Source organism: Dipodomys spectabilis, unplaced genomic scaffold (assembly GCF_019054845.1).
Source record: "Dipodomys spectabilis isolate Male_0828 unplaced genomic scaffold, ASM1905484v1 ptg000179l, whole genome shotgun sequence".
NCBI lineage: Eukaryota > Metazoa > Chordata > Mammalia > Rodentia > Heteromyidae > Dipodomys > Dipodomys spectabilis.
Genome location: NW_024870856.1, coordinates 6,343,048 through 6,368,369, shown reverse-complemented (window position 1 = coordinate 6,368,369; position 25,322 = coordinate 6,343,048). Strand labels below are relative to the sequence as shown.

Sequence of the window (25,322 nt, the reverse complement as noted above, 5' to 3'; positions counted from 1 at the left end):
CCTCCATGAGAGTTTTACCTCAAGCTGAGAGCTCTGTGTCGTGTCCACATTCGCTCCCTGCACAGGGTCGGGCTGGGCAGAGATCTGACCAGGGGTCCATTTACCTTGGACCATGAAAACAGTGGTGTTTAGGGGACTTTGGGGGCTTAGACTCGTGTGCACCTTTCCGACTCCCGGCATTTTAAGTCTTCAGAACTCCTTGCATTGTGGGCACTTGGCACAAGCTATGCCCCACCCTGCACATTTGGTATTTGTCCTATCTTCCTGGTCAAAGGATGGCCTCCTGGCTAGGGCCCATCCTTCTCGTGGAGCCCTGGGAATCTGTCTCCATGACTGTTCCAGGACTGACTGGATTAAACCGCACCTGGGACTCAGGACTGAGCGCCCAGCAGTGTACGTGTGGCAGGGGAAATGTGCTGTGCTGTGGTGCACGCCCTTCCTCAGAGAGGAGACTGGGGGGGGGGGGGACGCCCTTCCTCAGAGAGGAGACGGGGGGGGGGGGCGGGGGGAGGGGTGGTGGTGGTAACGTGCCAGCAGAGGCACAGTGAGGGCCGGAGGCGGCAACAATCTATGCGAGAGAGGGTGTCTTCCGGGCTGAGACACGGCCTCCATGTTCAGATTCAACTCCCAGAGCCTCGGCCATGGGGCTGCCCACCTGAGGACTGTGGGTCAAAGCCAGCCCAGGCAGGAAAGTCTTTGAGATTATTATTTCCAATTACCTAGCAAAAAGCTGGAAGTGCAGCTGTGGCTCAAGTGGTAGAGCACTAGCCTTGAGCAAATAAGCTCAGAGACGGTGCCCAGGCCCTGGGTTCAAGCTCTAGAACAGGTTTTTTTTTTTAAGTGATTAGGATGCAGACCGTAGGAGGGACCACCGGGAGAAGGGCCATCTACAAGGCCTCGAAGACAGGCCTCCGAGAACCAGCCTCGCTGACTCCCTGATTTCACCTTCCAGCCTCCGGTAGAAGGAGACAGCAACCTGGCTCCTCACACTGAATGCTGAGGTGCACGCTGCATGCACTCTGAGGACGGGAGTGACATTCAATCAGGGTGCTTGCGTGTTTTACCTTCAACTTGAAAATGGAAAGGGTAATTAGGATTGGAAACAGCAATGGAGACTTGCAACACAGACTCTTAAATGAAGCTGAGGGTTCCTTCTACAGAGAAAAGACACGTGGAGTTTAGAACCATGAGTCACACGGAAACCCAGACCTCTGAAAAGCTGTCTGATGTGACAGGAAATGAGAGCAGCCCTGACATGTAAGTTTGGAATATGCGGTTTGATGTAACACACATACAAGACATATAGCATAAGAGTTCTTAACTCAGGGAATAGAACAGAAAAGGAAAGAATAGGATAGAATTCAGGGCATTCATTTATAAAATAGGCCAAGGGAAACCAACCAACCAACTGATCAACCGACAACTCTACATCTTTATTCCCAGGGCCGGGTGTTGGGATGAGCCTAGCAGCACCGGGTACTGTAACCCCCCATCAATCCAAGCCACAGCTATTTTCCAGTCACATCACTGTGTCACAGTTCTGTCTAAATATTGTTAACATTCGTCACAGCTTCTAAGTGACAGCAGTCACTGACCTGGTTATTAAATCCCTGCAGGAAGAAATAATCACTTAAAAGAGTTTGATAACTGCACCCCATACTATTGAAGGCACGAACACATGTACCATGAATAAACAACAATAAAATCAGCAAAGATCTAAAGGCAAAAAGCATGGGAAAGAATTTGGAAAAAAGAAGCAAGCACAGACGAACAGATGATAAGGACGGCCATGTTTCCAGGAGTTGTGACTCATTTGTTTGCTCCCGGAATGATGGGACGATAGGGACAGTTGCCACACTCCTCTCTGAGAGGGGAGAGGGAAAGGGGGAGGGGTGGCAATGGAAAATGCTGGATTGCCTGAGGACACACGTGCCCAGGGTCCAGGTGCAGTGACTTCCTGTAGTACTGGGAATGGCGACCACTGTCCAAGCTCATGACGACCCTGGGAGGAATTCACAGCCTGGCCCCAGTGCCACGCGCTCCTGCTCAGCTTGGGTGGACTCGCAGTGCCCGGCCACACCCACTGCACCCCAGCCACAAGGATGAAGACTCCATGTGTGCAGCTGCCAGGCCCCATCTGTTGACCCTGAGGAACTCACACCAACTGGTGATGTCTCGTGGGCATCTACCTGGCAATCCCCAAGGACCAGAAAAAGCCTTTAAAAATATCAGATTGCTTCCTGGTAAATGGCACCCTTGAACACAATGGGAACGATGCTTAGAGCCATGGCTACCCCAGGGTGGAGGAGAGTGGGGGTTAACTAAGGACTCCGAGACAGCAGGGCCGGTTGTGTGGAAGGGGGGTGAGCCGCTGTCAGGAGGGAGGATGTTTCCTGCTTCATCATCTGTGCCCCCTGGCCATGAGAAGCACTCACAGCGGAATTTCTGCAGGAGCTATTTATCACTTTCTCTACCTGTCAGCCTGTCACATGTAACAATTAATTTGAGGATCCCAAATTGGTCCTGACAGGATGCCTCTTGCTACACCATGCCTAGATTTAGCAGAGATAAACACAGTTGTTAATTTCCCCAGCAGGGGACGTGGGTATCGGTCAGGGTCACTTTCATTAATTTCCATTCCACTCAGCTCGGCATTCACCTCGGATCAACTCTGCTGGCTTCCACGGAGTGCTGCGGCCGGCTTAAGAAGTGGGATGCATCTAGGTTGCCTAGAGATTGTTTACCACTTCCGTAGGCAGTGGTAATGAGAGAGAAGCAAAAATTGAGAGCCACTGATGGAGAATTAGTGGGAACAATAGGCTGGGATAGATGACAAATGTAATTTAAAAATCATGACTGATAATGAACTTTTCAGAAAGATATGTATGGGCCAAGTAACCTCCTTGAAATCTCCAGGTAGCAAGAGAAAACAATAGTCCTTCAAGCCTCTTCCTCGCCTCTGTGCTAACTCTCAAGGTATTCCCTGCTGCACAGGCTGCTGCTGGCTGCGCGCTCACTGGGACCCACGTGAGAGTGAAGACGCCAAGGAGAGTCCTGGCACCCCAGCCACCGACCACCCAGAGGCAGACGCTCAAGTCGTCTCCAACGTTCCCATTCCAAGAACTGCAGCCAGGAAGGAGCCTGCAGAGCCGAGCGGCAGCCGCAGCAGCACGGCCAGCGTCTGATGTACCGGCAAATCCTCTCTGCGTCTTTATGCTTCTGGTTACGGCAGCCACCAAGTCCTAGCCATCAGCAGGGACAGTGATCGCCCAGAGCCGTGCTTCTTGATGGAATGTCAACACCAGAGAAACAGGCACACATGCCTCACGCACCTGCGTCCTCCCCCCGCCCCCCACCCCCAAGAAAGAGCAGGCGGTTTCAAAACATCTCAGTGGTTAATTCCTCTGAGGGTATCAGCCTAGGCTGACAAAGAGGGAAGATACTGAATTAGTAGTTCTTAAGATTAAAAGAACAATGAAAACCATGGAAATTAAGCCACCACACATGCACACAGACACAGACACATACTCCATGTTACAAATGTAACTTGACTTGCACAAGGTCGTGGTTGGCTGGACCAACGTGGGTCTCCCAAAGGGTTTCCCGTCTTTCACGAGGCTGTAAGAACAGTTCAAGAACATGGGGGCAGCAACTTGGAAAACAGCCCTGCTCTTGTGCTGGTCATCTGAGCACTGGGAGGCACCATCATGAAGCTCATGTGAGGGACAGCAGATGAGGGGTGGAGGTGCACCCAGAAACAAGTGTTAAGAAGCCCAGGGCAAGTGACAAATGCGACATTTCCCGAGCCTAGGAGCCTATTTAGTAAGGAAAAAGACTGCAAGCTACAGACACTAATTATCACATAGCTCTTTCCAGGGACAGATTCTATCAAAGGCTTCAGGCCAGACACTAAAGCTGAAGAGTAAATATGCAAAACCAAGCTCCCACCTCACTCAGATCCCTAGCCTGCACTGGCTATGCACTTCATTATGCTCCAGAGCCTTCACCCTCACTATAACGTTGCGTTGTGATGCCATCCGCGAGGGTGGATTCCTCCATCTTGCCTGCTCCTGGCGACTCATCCAGTGCACTGGTCAGGCATCTGTTTGGAAGGTTACGGAAGCAAATGACAAAGCACAAGGGCTGCGCTGTTCAGGTACACCACAGTCAGCCCAGGAGGGGGGCTCGTGCGGCTCTGAGCCAGCCAGTATACCACCGATACTGTCCTCCCCACGAGACACGATTCTAGTGAAAAACAAACCACACCCGCTGAACTCAAAGGCTTTGAGCACACCACTCGAATCCCAGAAAGGACTGGAATCAGGTGCCAACTCCTACCTGGGTACTACCCTTCCTCCAAAGCAGTCCCTGACTCCGTGAGGACCAGCTGGCCCCGTGAGCTCCTGCTCCACTTCCTCCACTTCTGTCTCCTCCAGCACGCGGTGAGCTTCCAGCCCGTGGACAGGAGACTCACAGGGAGAGAAGTGCTCACGCCAGAACTTTCCCACCTTTCCAGAAGTGACAGATCCTTGTCTCGCTCTGTTGTCACCACTTTAGCAGAGATGTGTGTGTTGTAGACACCAAAGCAGACGTTGACCAGAGGCTGCCCAGGACCTGGGGGAGTTGGGGTTCCTTCCCTTACTAAGCTCAAGTTCAGGCAGACAAGGAGAGACCAGCTCTTGAAGACTACATTCCTACATGGGAAACTATTTCCTACCACATGGCTAAACTCAGGGTCGTACATGCAGTCTAGGATTAGAAAAAGAAGCTATGGAGACTAGCTAATGAGAAGCTTGACTCCACTACGTCAGGCACCAGCCCCAAGGTGAAATGCTCTGTCTCCTAAGGGTGCTGCCACAACGGCCTGGAGGGGAGGAGGTCCTGGGGCTGGTCTTTCTCGGGGCTGGTCAATCCAGAGATCCTGCCATCTGACACACCGCTAAGGTCCCTGGAGTGCATGGTTTCCTCCTCCTTCCAGAAGTTGGGTTCCAGTGGCACCCTATGACCCCACCCACCTTCTCCCTGCCCTCTCCCTGCCCAGGTGCCAGGCGCTCTGCTTTGCCAGGACCGAAAAAGGTCCTTTCCATCTACAATTACATTTGGAATCTCTGGTGAAAGGAAAACAAGCCCTGCCTTGGCCAGCAGGATCCGTGTGGGGCCCTGGTGGCACCACCCTTCCCATTTAAGGGACATTTTGTTTCTGCCTCTAAGTCATTATGAATTCTAGTTGCAGTGAGTCATGGCTGTGTTTTTTTAAATAGTGACTCAAACGTCCCTCAATTGGTATTTTTCCTTCCTGATTTCCTTCTCTGCGATTGATTTTGGGGAGGGGTACTCTCTGGCCCCTGAAATCCAGGGGTACGCCTGTCTCTAGATTGAGGGGCAGGGTTCCACACAATGGGAGTTCTTTTCTCGGGTTCCTACATGGCTGGTGGGTGGTTCTCTGGTTCCTACACAGCTGGTAGGTGGTTCTCTGGTTCCTGATCAACGCCCCAGGTGTCTCCAGTGCAGTGACTGAGGCAGGCCGGGGGAGGGGAGGCCTGTGCACAGCTAGCCTGGCTTAGCTCCTGGTGCCCCCAACCACAAAGCCTAAGCTGGCAATCAGGTGGAAGTTCATGGAAAACTCCATCTTAGACAAGCTTGGATAGAAGCCAGCACCTAGTAATGTGATCCTACCACACGAAGGTGTCTACAGTTGCGTCTGTAGGCATTCTTCTCAATGACTTCCTGGCCAGACTTGGGGAAAACGTCTACTGTTTTCCCTAAACAGAAATGGCGGGAGGAGCATGGCAGGCCCCACTGCAGTCACAGGCAGTGGGACTGAAGACAAGGGAGACTACAAGTAGAAGACAACTGGTCTGAAGGGGGCTGCATTCCATCATGCGGCCACTGGACGTTAGCATCTGTGACATATAAACTTTTCATTCTCTGAGACCTCGTGAAGAGGAAATAGTATGCCCAACCAGATGAATGGTGGCCATTTTCCTAACAGAAAGTCCCACAGAAAGTGTCCAGTGCTGCTCTGGAGGTGTGCGTCTCCCCTCTCCCCTCTGGAGTACTTGCAGATATGTTGGTCAATTAAGAAGCTGCAATTAGCCGCCCACAAGCACAGGGTAAGTTACTCACATGGCATTTCCTTCCTTTTGCGGAGTGCAACACAGAGTCAGCTGAGGGGGTGCAGAAGCCTTGCCTAACTCCTTCAGCCTGAAGTGGGGTGAGGAGAAAGGAGGTCCCAGAGCAGGGAGAGAAGCCGACTCTCCCATCTCACGCGGGACCTGCATGGTGCCAGGTTGCCAGGTGATAGGCGGGGCGTTTGTGAAGGCTCCACCCACTCCAGTCAAACAGGCAAAAACCATGTGGCTGTGAGGTGCTGGCCCAGAGCTCAAAGGCCAGGATGGACTGCTGTTCAGCGTTCTACCCTTAGCAAGTGTGACAGGGAGAGGGAGAGATATCCTAGAACCTTTCTCTAATAGCAAAGAGTATTTACCACTCACAGCATCTTAAAAAAGCCCACAAAAGTGGCATCTTAGTAATAGTTCCCCAAGTACCACTTCCTGCAGGTGACAGCGGTGCGGTGAGGACCAGATGGGACCTGTGCACACAGTGGGACCATCACAGTTGTGACCTGTGCACACAGTGGGACCATCACGGTGGGGGGGGGAGAAGGAGGGGGCTTGGCTGACCTCACCTCCTCCTCTCTGGCCATCTTTTCTTGGCTCCTGAGATCACCTCTGGGGAGGGAAGGTGGCTCTAAGCTTCACTGGGCTGGAAAGTCTCCTTACACAAACATTCCTGACTTGCGGCCTTTGTCCTGCCCAGATGATCCGGGCTGCAGAGCTACAAGATGCCTGGGTGCCCAGGCCAAGGTAACAGGTGGCTCCAGTGCCAGGAGAGGCCACAGCTGGTCACTGCTGGGAGGCCCGTAGGGGAAGAACAGCCATCATCAGACCAGCGTGCTACCAAGAGGGGATACCCCTGGTGTTCCCGGGAACACCAGGGACATTGGCCCAGGGTTGGTGTGTGTGTATGGGGGGAGGGGGCAGAGGCCATCTGGGAAGGGTCCCAGGGCTGCTGAGGTACAGCAGAATGGCAGACAGACATGACAGGCAGATGCCCAGAGGCCAGGGTTCAGCCTTGGGCCTGGCACTGAAGGGCTCCACCTGCTTCTGAGGTTTTGGTCATGGGGACTGGAAGGAGAAGTGAATGTGGATTGCTTTGTTCAGGCAAGGACCAGTCAGAACGCAGAGCCCAACAAGAAGACACACAGGGAGGAGACATGCGTGAGGAGACCTGTGTGAGGGAGGAGACAGTGTGGGTTGCGGGCACTCTGCTCTAGTCTGGGATGCAGTCCGAGATGCAGTCTATGATTCACAGAGAAACAGAACACCAAGACACTTTCCTTTTCCTGATGCCAGAGAAAGTGGACTTTCATTTTTTGTATTTGCTTACTCATGATACTAGTTTTCAAAATATTTGCTCTTGGATGAGTCATTTGTGTTCTTAATCTGCTGGGAAAGTGGTGTTCTTCGTTTGTGTGAGTTTCCCATTCATGTTGAAAGTATGTACTGGATTCTTATTATCACAGCTATTATACACATACTGCACACACACACATACACATGTGTATACTTGCACGCACGCACGCACACACATACACACAACTACTTAAAGTGCCAAGGAAAAGATTTAGATGTAGCTCAAGGGATGGACAGGAGAGACAGCCTGGAGACCTCCGGTGGTCTTGACACACACTTGCTCCATGTTTCCGGGCTCAGGGAAGTCAGCACGGACAGCAACTCAGACAGGTGGAGCCCGAGGAGCCGAGGGACCACCTTCGCTGCAGCGAAGCCCTCCCCCTCCTGGCCCATCCCCGAGGGGCCCCAGGGCTGTGCACAGGCCTGCCTCACCTTCTGCTTCCACAAGGACCCTGTGTCCCCAGGACTGCGGCCACAGCGGACAGCCACGTTTCCAGCTGAGAAAACGCGGGGCTGGCATGGCCACAGACCCACACTTTGTGCATGAGGACTTTTTTTTTTTTTGATGAGACATTCATAGTACATAAAACATTTTTAACTATCCTAAATTTTACAAGTTAGTGGTGTTTAATGCATTTGCTGTCTGATGCTATCTTATGCTATTCATTACCACCATTAATTCTAGAACATTTTTATCATCACGCTGCATCCGTTGTTGGCAGCTAGTGATCTCTTCCTGTGGCTATAGGCTGGCTTTTTTCCGGGGACTCACGCAGCTGTGGTCATGGATATCGGGGCTCTTCAGAAGTGATGGGGCCCATGGCGATGCTGTTAAGGTTTCCGCAAGGTCAACGGACCGCCCAGCACAGCCACCAGGGCACTCCGGTTGTCTTTTGTTTAAAACATTTAAAAAATTGTGACAGGTATTACATCATAAAATTCAGTACTTTCACTTAAAATTCACTGTTTTAAGTGTACAATTCAGTAGTGTTAAGTATATCTCAATCTATATTGTTCTAAACAGCTCTCCAGACCTTTTCCATACTGAAATCCCACACGCCACCTCTCACCCACCGCAGGCGCCCTCCCTCTACCTTCTGTACCTCTGAATGATCCGCTGAGTACCTCAGAAATGTCTCCTTCCAGGCATGTGTCAGGATTTCCTTTCCTTTTGTAGACTGAATTATTATTATTATTGTATGAATGTGCCACATTCGATTCAACCATTCTTCTACTAATGGACATAGCCACTCTTGATTACTAAGTATGAATATCTCCCAGAGATCCCATCTTCAACTCTATTAGATACAGAAGTAGATTTTGGATGCCTTACCTCATGGATATTTAGTTTTTGGTGTCTAGATCCTTGTGGATCTTCAGCAGACTCTGGTATCTTACTTTTCTGGGGCTCTCTGTAGAAGCCTGGGTAGGGGCTCTAAATCTGTGCTCTTAGGAGAGCGCCACAGGACACGGCAGTATTCAGCACTGGTGCCAACGCCCTGTCCAGAGCACCGAGGGTCCTACGGAGCAGCAGACCCAGCCTAAGCAGAACTTTATCCCAGACTGCCATCAATACTGCCCCATTCGCCTACTTCTCCGTCACAAAAAGAAGTACCTTAGTAAGCTGCTTAGCTATTTTATCTCAAAAGAATAGAGGCACCCGCTAGCACACCTGTTCAAGTACTATGTGTGTACATCCGCCAAGCACTTTCAGAGTGCTCTGCGTTCTGAGATGGTTGAAGTCAATGGGGTTTATTTAAAGAAGGTTTAAAAGTTTCGGGCAATGTACTTTTAATGTATTAAACTCAGAGGGCTCTCATTCTATGTACTTATTATATATTTCATCCTATAAAAACCAACCACTAGAAACGTGGTTTAAATTCGGCATACTTGTTTCTCACAGAGTGAGAAACAGAAACACTCTCCTTAAACAGGGCAATGCTTGTGTCCCACCATAAGAGGGAGGGCTGGAGAGCAGGCCGGGAAGGGAGCATGTAGCCTTCTTCTCCCTCTCCGCTCCCCCTGCCCCTCCCCTTCCTCTCCTAAGGGAGGAAGCCCTCTCCTAGAACACCCTCACCCCTGTGTGTGGCCATCTCCTGAAGGCTCCTGGGAACCTCATACATCAAGCTGGTATGGCGGCTGTCGTGGAACAGGTGCTGCACAAACCCTCTCAAAGCCCATCCCCAGAGCAGTAGTCCCCGAGGAAAGCTGGGCCTGCACGCCTCTTTCTCATCATGAATCCAAGAAGTCCTGCCAGGCTCTGGGGACATACGGATGCCATATGCCTGTGGTACAGCTTGTGGCTGTATCTCAAAGATGCGACTCACTGCGTGCCAGACTCCAGCCTTGCTCTGCTAGTGAGAGAGGAACCGGCAGGAGTCCTGCAATGCCAGAGGCCAAGTCCCCAGCAGTGCTGATGCCAGTGGCTTCCGAGGCACACTGTCTGTCAGTCATACCATGCTCCGTGCTCACAAGACAATGCTGAGAAACACTTTTCTTTTGAGGGTACTGGGGCTCGAACTCAAGGCCCTGCTGATTGGACAGTCATGCCTCTGGCCTGTTTTTCACTGATTGTTTTTAGGGTAAGTTCTCGCTTCTGGTCCTGGCATATGCCTAAACCCAATCGGCCTACCACAGGCTTCCCGCATTGCCAGGGTCACAGGTGTGTGCCACCATGTCCAGCCTCCCTCGGTGCAGGTGGACTTTTCTGCCCAGGCTAGCCTGGCATAGCAATCTGTCCAATCTCAACCTCCGATGTAGCTTGGGATGATAGGCATGTGCTACTGTACGCAGGGAGGGTTGAGAAGGGGTCTCTTTATAACTTTTCTGCCCAGGTAGGCCTTGAACCATAACTTTCTGGATCTCAGCCTCCCTGCAGCTAGGAAGCACCAGTGCCCAGTGACAGAACTTCTTAAAATGGACGTCATTGTGTGTCTACTGATTCTGCTACAAGCTATGCACCCACCCTCCCACCCAGAGGGCTTGGGAGAAATGTTGAATACAACAAAACCAGTGCTGGGCCAACACAAGCAATCAACGCCTGAGCCAGTCCCTTCAGACTTCCAGGGCTGTAATTTAGTTGGGAAAATTTAGAAAGCAGATTTCCTTTCTTTTATCTGGTGCAAGAAAGCACAGTGAATTAAGCCTGCCATTATAGCCTATGCGGCCTATCTCAGAGGTGTGGAAGCAGATCGGTTCTCCACCCACCAACCCAGATCTCTTCACTTGATTTCACTCTCCCCTAACATGGCATCTGTGTGTGATCCGGGGAACGAATCGAGTGCTCTCCTTTCATTCTCGATGTATCCCAAGTGCTGACAACTGTGCTTGCATGTCACATTGTGAGTGAGCTTAAACGAACCTTTACAATATGAACAAGTGACTTAAGAAGATTCCTGCCCCCAATGGCAGAACCGGACTTAATCCCCATATGAGAGCAAGTGACCAAAATGGAAGGGAGAAAGAGACAAGCCATACTTCTGCCAGGACAAAGAGCAGCCACCCAATCAGACGTGACAAGAAACATCCCGCCCCACAAAGCCAGAAGTCATTAGAAATTCAACTCACATCCAGAATCATTCATGAGAACCTTTCCCTCAAGGGTGTTTGGTCCTTGAGATATTAGCTAATGACAACACAAAGTCACAATGACTGCCAACATATTCAAAATAATGCCCATTTCACCTTTATCTAATAAGTTCCAATCTACTCAGTACACCTGCAATCCCAGCACTGAGGCAGAGGCAGCAAGTTCAAAGCCCGTCTGAGCTACCTAATGAGACCTTGCTTCAAACAAAGAATGTGAATACATCAATAATGAATGCAGAAAACATGCTTTTGAATTGTTGGGGTACAAAAGTCAAGGTTTGGGGCTCTGCATGGATAGAGCCCCCATCTGTTCTGGAAGGCTGAGGGCTGCAGGGTTCGGCTTGAACAACAGCAGTGTTGGCACAGCAGGAAGAGGGCCTCATCTGCCACATAAATTATTGTGCCACATTTGTGGTAGAGGTATCAACAGGCCGGCCACTGCCAACCAGTGCCCAGAAGCGTGAGGGGCTGCTGACTGGTGTGGGCTGAGCTGTGCTCTGCCAGCGAACACAGCCACCCCTCAGAACGCCACCTTCTGTACCAGGACTGCCGTCTTTCTGTAAAGGGGGATGTGGACCCTGACTTGCACGTGGGCAGAATGCCACATGTGGACTGCAGCCGACCCTTCTCCGGCTGACAGAGGGAGCTCAGTTCTGCCAACACCTTTACCTTGAACTTCCCTCCTCCAGTACACTGTGGGGGAGGGACCAGGAAACGAGAGCTCAGGAAAACAGCTGAGCTCTGAGGAGTCCAGCTGGCTCTGATACTGGCTGCCAGTATGTCCACCTGAGTCTAGCAGAGCAACGGGGAGGCTGTGTAAGGAGGCCTGCAGATCATGTAAGCGGGGGCGGATCATGTAAGTGAGGGCAGATCATGTAATTGGAGACAGATCATGTAGGTAGGGGGCACCGCCCCACTGCTCTGTGCTGGTCTCTGGGGGATACCTGACTGGTACCTCATCTGCTCTGGAAAGCAAAGTGGGGAGACGCTAGCTGCTACACAGCCTCGCTTCTTGTCAGGATGGCCAGGTAAGACTCATGGCCAGGAGCCCAAGTCAAATGGCAAAATGGGCACTCATGAATATGGCAGTGCACCAGCAAGGGGGCATTCATGACTACCACACCACACCAGCAAGGAGGCAGGAGGGGGAAGGGACTCACTTTGCCTGTGGCAACTTGAGCAGCAGAAGGTTGATGAAGCCAGCACAGTCTACATCACCAGCCCACAGCCCAACCAGCTGATCAGTGCCAGTGGCTCGTGCCTGTAATCCTAGCTACTCAGGAGGCTGAGATCTGAGGATCGTGGTTCCAAGCCAGCCTAGGCAGGAAAGTCTGTGAGACTCTTATCTCCAATTAACCACCAAAAAGACTGATGTGGAGCTGTAGCTCAGCAGTAGAGTGCCAGTCCAGAAAGGAAAAAGCTAAAGCACACAGACCTGGAGTTCAAGCCCCAGCACTGGCACATACACAAAAATAGTAAAACCAGAACTTGAGCTGTATTCCTGATTTCACGATTTAAAATGAACGATAACCACTCAGAAACCTCGTCCAGAGTGTCATCCTCCCCTGGAGCACGGTGTTCCCGAGTCGGCCCACACATGAGTTCACGTACATTTCCCACCAGGGAAGCCACACAGAGCAGACTGAGAGGGCACCAAGCACGTGGGCCAGTGCCTCTGTTTCCCCATGTGTACCTGTGGAGGGTGGCACCCAAGACTGCTGGGGTGAGGTCAAAGTCAGGGTCACATCTCCCCACACCTCCTTTCCTTCCCCTGGCTGAGACACCATCTGCAGACAAGTTGAGAGCAGACTGCCTGCCTCTGTCCTTCTGCACGGACACACTCACAGGTCTGCATGTATGTGTAACTGTTCCTGAACTAACATCCCTCAACCAAACTTTAAATGAGAGCCTTCAGGGAAAATAGGCACTTAGCAGACAGGGTCCAGGACCCAAGAGGGCCGGGGCAGAGAGGTCACTTAATGCTTTGAAGATCTTAACTCAAGGCCAGGAGTAGTAGTGCATATCTATAATCTCAATTACTTGGAAAGCAGAGATGGGAGGAGGATCATGGCTCAAGGCTAGCCCCAGCCATCTGAAAGATAACTAAATCAGGGCAGTGTTTGTCTAGCAAGCACAAGACCAGCACCTCCATAAGCCACAGCACTACCAAAAATAACCAGTACAGCCAGAAAGTTGGGCTCAGAATTTTTCTACGTTGGCTGAGGTTTCATTAGAATAGCATCTCAGGGGTTCCCAGGGACTTCAGTCCCGGAGGCTGCGGCCCCAGTGGAGAATTGCTGCCCACAGATGGCCAGCACACACGAACCAAGCATGACAGTGACGAGCCAGGTACAAAGGAGCTGCAGAATCGCATTTCCTCCTTCGGGCGCCGGGCCTGTGGGGTCCTGCTGGACTCTATCAGAGCCCCAGGGGCCACAGGGCCCTCCTGCTCAGCACAGTCCCCTGGCTTTGGTGCTGGCACCTCGCCCACACCTGCGGGGGGTGGTGGGGTGACAGGGACAAGAGACACACAGCCCGGGGCTGAGCAGCCAGGACCCCTGGACAGAGAACACAGGCTCATGTGTAAGAACAAGACAGTTGTACAGCCATGGCAGCATCGCCAGGCCTTGCCCACCTGGAGCTCTCCCATTCTTGGTCATCCTTGTCTCTCTCTTCTTTGGCGTCTCCCGTGTGAGGATGTTTCTGGACAATTCTCATCCCGCCGGCTTTCACTGGAAGAAAACACAGGTGGCACGGTGAGGGCCAGGAGCGTGCCCAGGGACCCGAGGGCCTGCCGGCCAGGAGCGTGCCCAGGGACCCGAGGGCCTGCCGGCCAGGGCTGGGCTGCCCAGGGACCCGAGGGTCTGCCGGCCAGGAGCGTGCCCAGGGACCCGAGGGCCTGCCGGCCAGGGCTGGGCTGCCCAGGGACCCGAGGACCTGCTGGCCAGGGCTGCCCAGCCCCAGCAGTGTGGAGAATCCACTGCTGACCACCGTGAACTGGGAGGGGGTGTGGTTTATACAACACTCAGAGCCCGGGCTTCCTCTAGGCCTTTCTAGAAACATCCCCAGGTGTGCCTGCCCCAATGTAACCACATCAGAGGCCAGTGAGCGGGGATGTGGAGTTCCTCTGCTGTCAGCTATCAGTGATGATTCGCAGGGGGAGGGGGAAGGGGGTATACAGCCAGGAGTGACACAGGACAGCTACAGCCAATGATGTGGCAAGAGGATGGAGCAGTCCTTCCCAAACGGTGGCCAGCCCCTATACCTGGTAGATGCTCATTACTGTTTTACAAACAGCTGTGGTGAGATACCAGCCATGCACAACAGATTTCACACGCAGAGCTGTGTCATACAGCAATTGTGAGTGTATTCATCACAAAGATCAATTTTTATTACCCTGAGCAGTTAGTCCACACTTCTGAATAGTCAGTTTCCTGTCTATCTCTCCCCAGGCTCCCGGCAACCGGTCCTCTAGATGAAGCTACTCTGGACACTGGGGATAGAAATGGAATCATAAACCACATGGCTGTTGGTGACTGGCTCCTTTCATGGCGTGTTCGCAAGGCCCATCTACATGGAGGCAGCTCTGGACCGACTCCCTGCCTTAACATCAGCCCCTCCATAGCACAGCACACATTTCAGTTAGTCCTCATTGGGTGACGGGCACTGTGTCTCTGTTAGGAACACTGCAGCCACGAGCAACACTTGGGCCTGCTGTGTATCTGCTCCCATTTTCTCAGGTATATTCCTAGGAATCACACAGCAACTCCATTTACCCTTTTGAGGAGCCGTCAGACTGCGCGACAGTGACACCGCTGCACTGAACGGAGCACTTCCGCCTGTGTGCCCCCATGTCACCTCGTCATGACAGCCATCTTAGTGGGTATGAAGTAGGTGCTGGCAGTAGTTGATCTGCATTCTCCTGGTGGCTAACAAGGAAGCAGGAAGGGCTTGGGGATTCTTGGACCTAATGAATGTGAAAAATGCCAGGCTAAACAAAACCAGCTGGCCTGTTTCAAGAGATTTCGAGTCTTCAGACATCATAAAGTTTTATGAAAGGCATGGAAAAAGCAATCTCCTCAGATGCATTTGACAGTTTTTTTCCCCTAGTAATCTTGATCACTATCATTTCTGGGTGCTGGTGGCTGTACTGGAGGTTGAGCTCAGGGCCTTGAGCTTGTCACATGAGAACTTGACTTCTTGAATCACATTTTTAACCCTCATTATTTAGGATTTTGCGCACACACACACACACACACACACACACACACACACACACACACACACATATGGGAAGGCATAGCCTATGATGTACCCATGTATGTTTCCCATATAGCTAGTATAACAGGAGGGCACCACTATGTATAGCTACTGGTTGAGATGGGGTCTCATGTTTATGTCTGAGCTGATCTGGATCTGTGATCCTCCTTATCCTAGCCTCTCGTAGCTAGAGCGACAGGTGTGTATTGCTTGAGATAGAGTCTCACACGTATACCCAGGTTGACTCTGAAACTTCTGATTACCACCTCCTGAGTAGCTAGAATCATAAGCATGAACCAGTGGTGTCGGGCCTTGGTTATCATCTTGAAGCAATGTGTTCATGGAACAGTGTTTGGAAATTACAGCTCTACATCCCCAAATCTGACCTCCCCTGGCAGTGTGCGGCTAGCTTCCCTGAAGAAGCTGTATCTGTAGTCACGATCTTGCAGACTGCTTGTCTCGGCTCATGAGAACATCGTGATTGCAAATAGATGGAACATGGAGAGCCAAAATGACACTGGGATATGTTAGTTGCTTAATAGCCATTAACTTTTGACCTCTGCCTCTGACTCTGTGTCCCCGAGACTATTTGGTGAAACTCCCAGGAAGTATTGCAAAGCAAGCAGAGCTCTAGCCTCTACCAGCCCCGAAGCTAAGAATGCGGAACAGCATGCGGAACCTGTACGGCAGATTTCCCAGCTTTGCTGCGGCCAGGCTTCCCAATTCCCCAACAGTGTATTTGTTAAGTGTACTGGTATACTTTTTTTTTTTTTAAATTCTGAGGCTACGTAAGTTTGTATAACTTGTTCACATGAGAATGTCATTCAGGGTCCCTACAATCTGAGTTCCTGAGCCATGGTCCTTCATTTCAGACTAAACAGTTTTCCTATCAAGGACAGTTGCTATTTTATGTTGAGAGCGCTCAGCTGCAGAAAGGCAATGGATGTGTAAGACTGAGAGACTGAAAGGAAGGAACAGCCCCGGCTCAAGCCAGGCATTTTCAGGGGACTCACTGGCCCCAGGGTCCTGGTTTTCCTGCCCCAGCCCTGCCTTCACCTCAAGACAGCTGGGGAGCCTTCTGCCAAATGCAGCACACATTCCCCGTGCAGCCGGCTTGGGTGGTGCTCCCACTTGGTTGGAATACGCTGAGCCTAGCACAAATCTGTGATGCTGATGATCGGGAAGGAGAGGCTGAATGCGAGGTCCGAAGCTCGCACACTCCAAGTTCACTACCTCCCATTTCCCTGGAGACACAGCCACGCCCAGGCCTCAGGAAGATGAAAATGCCTGCTGGTCCTCAGGGCCAGCAGCAACCTTGCAGATGAATGTCCATTAGGAAAGAGCAAAGCCGAAAGCAAGCAAAAGAAGGGGCTGAGCTTACACAGTGCATCTGCTGGTCTGGGACTGGAACCCACACCTCCCTCGGCCACACTCCTCCTTTCAACGCACAGGGCATGTTCTACTATGCAAAGAAATCAGAATCCAGGACAGCAAGTCTCTGGGAAATCTGCTTTTGATCCCATCGACTGATTTTTAATCATTTTTAGAGCTTTTGTTTTTATGTGTTGGCCTCACTTTATCAGGTCCTTATGGTTGAGGTCTTACTCTTTTTTCATGCTTCCAATAACCTGTGTAATCATTTCAGACACCCTTGTCTTATATCTGTATATCTGATTATTCTGCAATCTGAGGTCTTTATGAGTCTACTCCGGCTGTTTTTTTGTCTGCAGCTTCTTGCTCCTGTGTCAGGTGACTGTGGGCTTTTTTGCTTGTCTTCTCTGGGTTTATTCTGTGGCCCAGAGTGAGGACAGCAGCCCTTTACAGAGGTGTGCAACTGTGTTTGTCAGGACAAAGGTACAGGTGTCTGGAAATCCTTGTGTGGGATTTCTCAACAGAGCAACTTGGAGACCACACAATGTAAACTTGAACTCCAATCATGAGAAGCAGCCATGAATTTACAAAGTCTCAAGGAGACTTTCTTGTCCCTAGCCAGGCTCCAGGCTGATACAAGAGGGCTTCCAGCTATCCTACTGCGTTACGGGGCAGGCCTCTCCCTCCCCCATCTTCTGCAGAGCTGGGATTCTGAGCACCCAGCTTTGTGCTGGGCTTTGGGGTCCTGTGGCCTGCCTCACGGGGGTGGGGAGAGGGAAGGGAAGGGGAGGCCTATCCTGTGCTAACTGTCTGAATAGCACAAGGTCTTCCTTTGGTTTTGGTCCCTAGAGATTTTCTTCACTTTTGAGCTCAGACTGAAAAGCAAAACACAACCCAGAAAAGATCTCTCATTTGCTGGCAATTTCTTAATCTAAGTTTTCCTAGCTTATGTAGTCTGCCACTCCATTAGAAATGGTGATTGGAAATAAAACTCTTAGCATGTTAATGTGATTTTCTACTCTTTTGAAATGTTAGATTGGAGAATTGTGAATGTTTTTAACCAGAGTAAGAACTTAAAATAACTATCTCATTTAATGTTTTAAAAAATACATTTTCCACCTCCCCCTACCACCCCCATGCCAATCAGACACTGAAGGAAGATGCTATTAGCTCCTTCCCACATATGAATGTTCAAGTCCTTAAACCTAGAACCACAGACTATTCCTGTATATGGAGACAGGGCCTCTGAAGAGGTAATGAAGTCAAACTCAGGGCAGTCCTCATCCAACAGAGCTGGTGCTGGTGTAAGAGGAAGAGGCACTTGGGATACAGTTGCATGAAGAAAAGGCCAGGTGAGACCCCGGGGATGAGGTCCCAGACATTTTGGGACGGCAGGCCATCTGCCGGCCAGAGGGGGAGACAGGCAGCCCAAGGAGACATCTGCCCTGTCTATACGCTGACCTTCAACTTCCAGCCACCAGAAAAATGAGAAAAAAAATATCTGCTGTTTAAGCTGTCCAATCGTGTTATTCTGTTACAGCGACCCTTGAAAACGAACACAGATGCCGATTTAAAATGATCACTGAACCATCGAAACTTTGCCAACAAAAAACTTACACTATAACTCCCAGATGTGTTCTACAAACTGACTAACAGTAAGACAGGCTGTACAACAAACTACAAAGAAAACCGGTAACGAATGTCAAGGTGACATTTGAGACAATCTAGCGAAGGCAGTCTACTCCTCAGCTGAAGTAAGTACACACTGCTAGGTTCATTCACCCACGCTGGCACTTGCAGCCAATTCAGTTTCTAAAAACAATTAACTTCATTAATACCAATCAGTGTGTTTGGGGATTAATGCAGCAATATAAGAAGTGATAATAAGGCTGAGACGGATCCACTTTAACTTTCCACACTGCCAAAAAACCCACCAAACAACAAACCCCAAACCACGATAGTACATATTTACTGATTGCTGCACCAGTGTCTCTAGAACTCTATTCATAAAACAGCAATGGCAGAATCATTTTTCTCAGTAATTGTTGCAGAATTATTTGCAAATCTAGAGACAGGAAAAAAAAAAAAAAAAAAAAAGAACTCAAGTTCCTGTAAGGCCCAGCCAGCAAACAGCACAGAGCTGGATTTCAAACACACCAGAACTTCCCAGCTGGACGCAGAGCACAGAGTCCCCTCAGGTGACACAAGTGCTGGTCCCATCACCTCCAAGAGGGACAAGTGTGCACTGGAAAGCCAAAGCTCTGCAGAGTGACTTCCAGAGCCCCATAGGGAGGAGAGGGTGCTTCCTCCTGGGAGCTGCAGTACAGAAGCAAATGTTAGAACCGACAATTAGATAGGAGATCTGAGAAGCCAATGGTCCTGGCCCTAGCCGGGCTGCTGTTTCTAATGCTCCACAGCAGGTTGAGAAGCTAGAGGAGGAATGGGGAGTCTTGGGGATCAGAGTACTGCGCGAGCCCTGTGCCTGGGTCAGGTCCGTGGGGAGTGAGGAAGGCTGGTGGATCACAAACATCCCAGCGCTGTGACTGCAGGTGCCACAGCCGGGCCTGCCAGGCAGCTATCTGTGCTCTTGCCTGAGAAGAGCAACTGCAGTGTTGTTAAAGGGATGCTCATACACCGCACAGAGGGACAGGTCCCGAGACTTGTGCGGGTGGGAAGAACAAGAGGAAATGGCCAGTGTGTGCTCAGTGAGGAGTAAGCCTAGCATTGCAGACAGAGCAGGACCCTGGCAGGCGAGCAGAGGGAAGTGGAACTGGGGTGTGATTTCAAACGTGCACTGCCCAGGGAACAGCCTAGGGGCTGTGGTCTCTGGAGCAGAGCTAGCTCTGCAGGAGAGGAGGAGTACCTGGCCAGCAAAGGGAGGAAGCCTATGCGCCTGAGGGTGGAAGACAAAGGACACAGGTTGTAAGGATCCCAGGGAGTTCGGCTCCAGAAGGTGGGTTCCCACCAGAGGTTGGCTAGTATGCACACACAGGTGCAGGCAAGGCCGGTGCTACAAACGGAGCTGCAGCTGCATTCCGGCATCTACACCCAGATGGGTGTAAGCTATGGAAGCTCCGGAAGAATCACAGCCGGTGAAGGCCTCAGGCTCCTAGGCACCCAGGGCTGAGGCGGTGACCCAAACCAGGAAGGCTGGGTCTGCCACAATACTGTGTGTTCCACTCATGACACAGCTTTGAGCCCAAGGACCAAGTAGGTGGTGATTGAGCGGGGCTGAGGATCCCTATTGGGCAGATGACTGAGCAGCTAGAGCAGCAGCCATCTTGGGTAGTTTTGAGTGTAGGGAGAGAAAGAGAGTCTAAAAGGTCCAAGGGAATGTGAGATTCAGAGGCTAGGAGCTCCGGGAAACACCTGTCAGGAGGAGGGGACTTAGTGTCTGCCAAACTAACTCCTAGAGTCCCTTGCAGATGGGTCGAGGCCGTTTAACGGCATCTTGGACAGCCTTCTGCAGGGAATGGCCACCGAGGAACGGGGTTCACACGCTGCAAAACTCGTGAATGTATTCCATGGCAAGGCGGAGCTAGGCAGCCCAGGGAATTCGGTGGCCAGTCAACTGACCTTAAACCACAGAAACGATTCTGGTTATCACCCCACAGCAAAGAGAAGCGTCAGGGCCAGCCTGCAGAGCAGGCAAGGGCAAAGGGAGCCATTTCAGTCTTTGACAATGAGGAGGGGCCCACAAGCCAAGGCATGTGGGTAACCTCTGACACTGGGGAAGGGCAAGGAAACCATTCTCCTGGGTAGCCTGCAGAAGAAACCATTCCTGTAACACCCAGACCCTGGTGTGATCGACCGTAGTGAGATCGACTTCTTACCATACGAACAGTAATTTTAAGTTGTGGTTTTGGAGAACACTAAGTTTACTGTGATTTGACACAATCATCCCAGAAGCTAGCACAGGGAAGGAAGCAGGCCACTGAGACCCCACAGGTCATACCCCAGCCCTGACCACACCCTCGCCATCAGCCACAACCACTCACTGAAATAGCAGTGCCAAAGGGCTGGGCCTCTGGGTGGCTCGCCGAATCTAGTATGTTTTACAGAAGTGGATCTTCTTCACGTAACAAGCAGGTGGCCCAAGCAGGGAAGGGAAACAGCCCGCATAGAAATGCTGGAAGGGGAGGATGACCCCTTCTGCTAAGGAACAGAGGTGAAGCCTACACCTGTCTTGGAAGCGCTATAGCCCATCCTTATTGGAAGTTTCTAAAAAGAAGCAGTTAACTAAGGGGTATCTTGCTCCCTGGATTCCTCAACGGCTGATCCGTGAGCAGGTTGAGAACACAAGACCTTGTTTAGCCAGTCTGCAACAGGATAACACAGTGGAGGCCAAATTCACTTTGCTACTACCAAAAGAATGGTCTCCGTGATGTGGAAAACTTCCTACAGGAAGTCAATTCAGGGAGAATGATCACTCACACTTTTTTTTAATGCACCCCTGCCTGATGTCGGACTGATTAGTCTAACAAAGAAGAGAATTGGGGGGGGGGCATGAAAAATTAGTCACGTGATCTGTTTTCTATTTTATTTGAACTAAGTCATGTTTATATTTTCACTTGACTTGGTTCAATGGGGGATGTAAGTCTATTTTCTCAGAGAACCTGATGTAACATTAGTAACCTTCAAGGCTATCGTACATCAGATTTATGAGACCTCACTTACCCATGGTTTGGGCACCCCTGGGAAATGAGGGGGTGTGCACAGGGAGAGGTGGATACAGGTCGGCTACATGTATTTACCAGCAACTGTACCCACCATCTCTGCCAAACTCAGGCTGGACAAGATGAGCAGCAGCAGGCTTGAGTTTGATCCCCTCTCCCTTCTCCTCCCCATGCCCATGCTGATGCTCTGAGAACAGTCCCTCCTTCTGACTTTGCACGTCTAGTTTTGCAATATCTCTCTCATAGAACAAGCAGTCTCAGCCCACTTCCCTGCAAATATTTTGTAGCAGGGAGCAGTGGAAGGTCAGAAATCATTGGGACAGAATTAATTTAGGAAGATATACAGGGAACATGTGATACAGCTCCACCACCCGAGGAACAATACTGTGAATTACATGGCACGTTCCTCCAGCGCAACTCTTTATAACCTGCAATAATCTCATACCTGCAACTTTTCATAAACTTCCATGATCTCATACCTGCAACTCTTCATAAACCTTCAATAATCTCCTACCTGCAACTCTATAAATTTCCCTAATCTCACACCTGTGACTCTTTATAAACTCTCTTAATTTCATACCTGCAACCCAAACCGATAATCTCATCTTCTGGAAGGTGGCAACCAGAAAAGTTCTGAGTTCTATGTTGGACTTCTGAGGGTCTAGCAGGCGAGGGCTCTTCTGGCTGGACCTGGTGCATGGCTCACTCCATACAGCTCAGCTGGTATTTTATTTTTTAATTTTTTGGGTCCCGTCATGGAGCCTGAGTGCTGTCCCTCAGCTCTTCAGCTCAAAGCTAGTGCTCTACCACTTGAGCCACAGCGCCACTTCCGGCTTTTTTCTTTTTTGCTTATGTGGTGCTGAGGAATCAAACCCAGGGCCTCAGGCATGCAAGGCAAGCCTCTACCACTGAGCCAACTTCCCAGCCCTCAGCTGGTATTTTAAATGACAGTCCTGGACATCCCCATGGCAAAGTGGCTGCTAAATGAATAAAGTGCCAAGTGCTCTGGATTGTGCAGGCACATTGTAAGACTCAACAAATTCTACAGCTGCTATTTCTTCCCCTCTACTACCTCAACTGGCTGAGGGAAGTACCACGCCCATAGCGCATAGCAGAGAGCTCAGATGGAAAGCTGCAAGCACCTAGGAGGAGAGGGAAGAAGAGGCCTTGGAGGAGACTCATTTGGAGCTAATATTTACTGAGTATTTTGTGCCAGGCTCTGAGTCATATCCCCAGAAGCCAGGAAAAGAGGAAAAACAGTGCAGGTAAGTGTGGTAAGGAAATCAGAGGTGGGGTCGAGGTGTTATGGGGATGGTCAGGAGGGGACTTGGTTCAGACAGCAAAACAATGAGAAGACACAAAGCACAGCAAGAGAAATTCAGTGATTTTTTTTTTATTTCTGATTGAGGATTTCAGCACACACATTATTCAATTGCAACACTTAGTGTGTCCAACATTTTTAAGGCAGTTAATATGATTTATGAACTGTGCTTCTGGCTATTCTTCCGCTCCACCCCCATCTCCCACCTGTTATTCCTTTTTTTTGGTCAGTTGTGAGGTTTGAACTTTGGGCCTGGGTGCTGTCCCTTAGCTCTTCAGCTCAAGGCTAGCGCTCTACCACTTGAACCACTTTGCCACTTCCAGTTTTCTGCGTGGTTTATTGGAGTTAAGTCTCAAGGACTTTCCTACTCCGGCTGGCCTTTGAACCAGAGTAGCTAGGATTCAGGCACGGGCCACCAACACCCAGTCCCCTGGTTATTCTTGATTATTTTTATTAAAGTGGGTTGCCTGGTTTTCTTTTCTTTTTTCACTCTGTAGAACTGCCTTCTGGCAACACCAGACTAAACAAGAACACAGGGTTTGCTGGGGAAAAGAAATCTTTGCACATAGGTCCTCAGCAGGTTTGAGATCATGGATCAGAACCCAAGGGTGCTGCTGAGAACCGGAGTCTAAACTTACATCAGGGCACCAAGCCTGACCTCTCTAACTCACACCAGGTCTTACTACCTTGTAACCACTGTTAAGCACTCCTTTGAGACTTGGGCTCCACAGGCTAAAGGCCCCACCTGGAGTTTTATCTGTAGGATCTACTGGGTGTTCCCACACTGAACTGGAAGGGCCAGAAAGAAGGAAGTCACAGCAAGAGTCACATCAGCAAAGGCAGCCCCACCAGCGTCAGCCTGCTTGGAAATTTCAGATGAGGAAACCTGCACCCTAGAGAAAGAATGTGGTGTATCTCAGCATCTGGGCCTAAAGTTCACTGCTTGAGGCACAAAGAAGCTGGTTAAATTTGTAATTCAAAAGCCTGTTTACTTTCCAAGTCAAAGAAAATCAGAATTCTGCAAGAAATTTCTCCCAGGGAGTAAACCCATCCTTCCAATCTTAAAAAACTCCATATGGCTGTGCAGGAATTGCATTTTCATTGCTGCTACACTGATTTGATATCATTCCAGCAGATTGGCTGTAAGAAAGGCTCAATCCCCGAGAGTGGCCTCCAGCAGAAGTAAACTAGAGGGTCCTCACTCTGCAGCCTAGATCTGCGGGCATGGAATTAAGGGTCAGAGTTATCTTTAAAAGAAACCCCGTGAAGGGTATTTTTGGGGTTGGTTTTGTTTTTTGGTCGGTTGTGGGGCTGGAACTCAGGGCTGGGGTGCTGTCCCTGACTTTTTTTTTTTTGGCTCAGAGTTACAACTTTACCACTTTGAGCCACAGCTAGGTCCACGTCCGTTTTTCTGGTGGTTAATGGGAGCTAGGAGACTGGCCGACTCTCCTGCCCCGGTAGCTAGGATGACAAACTGGAGACACCAGCGCCCTGCAAGGGTATTTTTGTTTTCGTCGTGTTCTCACCCCCCCCTCCCCAGGCTGAGCCTAGGGCTCTGTGCAGGCTCTTCACACTGAGCTCGGCCCTCAGCACACTGTCCTCCCCGTTTCTTTGACACGCAGGCAACCAAAATTTCCCCCAACGGTTTCCCCGACCGCTGGGACATTTCCCCTAACTCCACGCCATCGGAGTGCCCCGCACCCGCTCTCTACTTGCAGCTCCGCTGGGCGGCGGGGCGGCGGGGGTCCTCCGCCTCCAGCGAGGCGCAGCCCACTGTGGCGCCTGCGTGAGCGGGGGCCCCGTGCGGGACGGCCGTGGAGACTCGCGGCGGCTGGAAGACCACAGACGTGAAGGAGAAAAATCCCCAGAGTGAGGCTCCGCTGCAAGTTTCTGTTCTCCAAAGTCCGGGCTCCCAGCGCCGGGGTGCGGGGCGCGGACCCCGCAGCGCCGCGCCCGGCCCGGCCCCGCCAGGAGGGACTCCAGGAACCGGAGCGAGCCGGCTGGGGGTGCGGGGCGAGCGCGGGCCGCGGGCGTGCAGGGAGGACGGCTCTTGCCCGGTTCCCTCTGTGGGTCAGCAGCTTAGGATGTGCCCCGAAGCCCTCGGAGCACCGGCGGACCGCCACGGCCGCCCGCCCAGGTCGCGCAGGGGACCCGGGCCGGGCGCGCCGTCCGTGGGGCTTGCCTCTGAACTCCGCGCGGGCGGGCTGACCTCCCACCCCACCCGGCCCGCGCGACCCCGCCCGGCGCCCCCCGAGGAAAGCGGAAAGGACTCAGTACCAGCGGGCGGGTGTCCGGCTTTCGTCTCCAGTTTCCCTTCGGGAGGCGAAGACATGGCGCTCGGGCTTCGGCGGGACGGCGGCACTGAGGGAGGGAGGCGCGGGAGCACGCACCGCCACCGAGCGCCGCTGGGCAGGGGGCGCGCCGCCAAGCGCCGACGTGGCGGGCCACGCCCACCCGCGCTCTGCGCGGTGACGTCACCAGGCAGGTTTCTGCCTCGCCACCTCCTCGCGCCCGTATAGAGCGTGCGCAGTGGCCAGCGCCACGTTGGAAAGACCCTCGCGGTGAGGAGGCGGAGGAGGAGGGCGGGGCGTCGGGAGAAGAGGAGAGCCTAGGGGTGAGGGGCGGCGGAGT

General features: G+C 51.5%; 1 protein-coding gene across 2 annotated transcripts in view; it reads right to left on the bottom strand.

Annotated features, from left to right (window-relative positions):
• LOC122121015 (death associated protein) overlaps positions 1 to 25,103 on the bottom strand; it is a 41,952-nt gene extending 16,849 nt beyond the window's left edge. The window contains exons 1-2 of one of the 2 annotated variants that reach the window (XM_042695243.1): positions 24,969 to 25,103; positions 13,699 to 13,795 (exon numbers count right to left, since the gene is read on the bottom strand). In XM_042695243.1, coding sequence (XP_042551177.1) covers positions 13,699 to 13,795; positions 24,969 to 25,023 — 152 coding nt within the window. In that variant the 5' untranslated portion in view covers positions 25,024 to 25,103. Of the gene's footprint in view, positions 1 to 6,126; positions 6,265 to 13,698; positions 13,796 to 24,968 lie in introns of those variants that run through there. The other variant, XM_042695244.1, reaches the window with a different exon arrangement.
• Between the last annotated feature and the right edge of the window lie 219 nt (positions 25,104 to 25,322).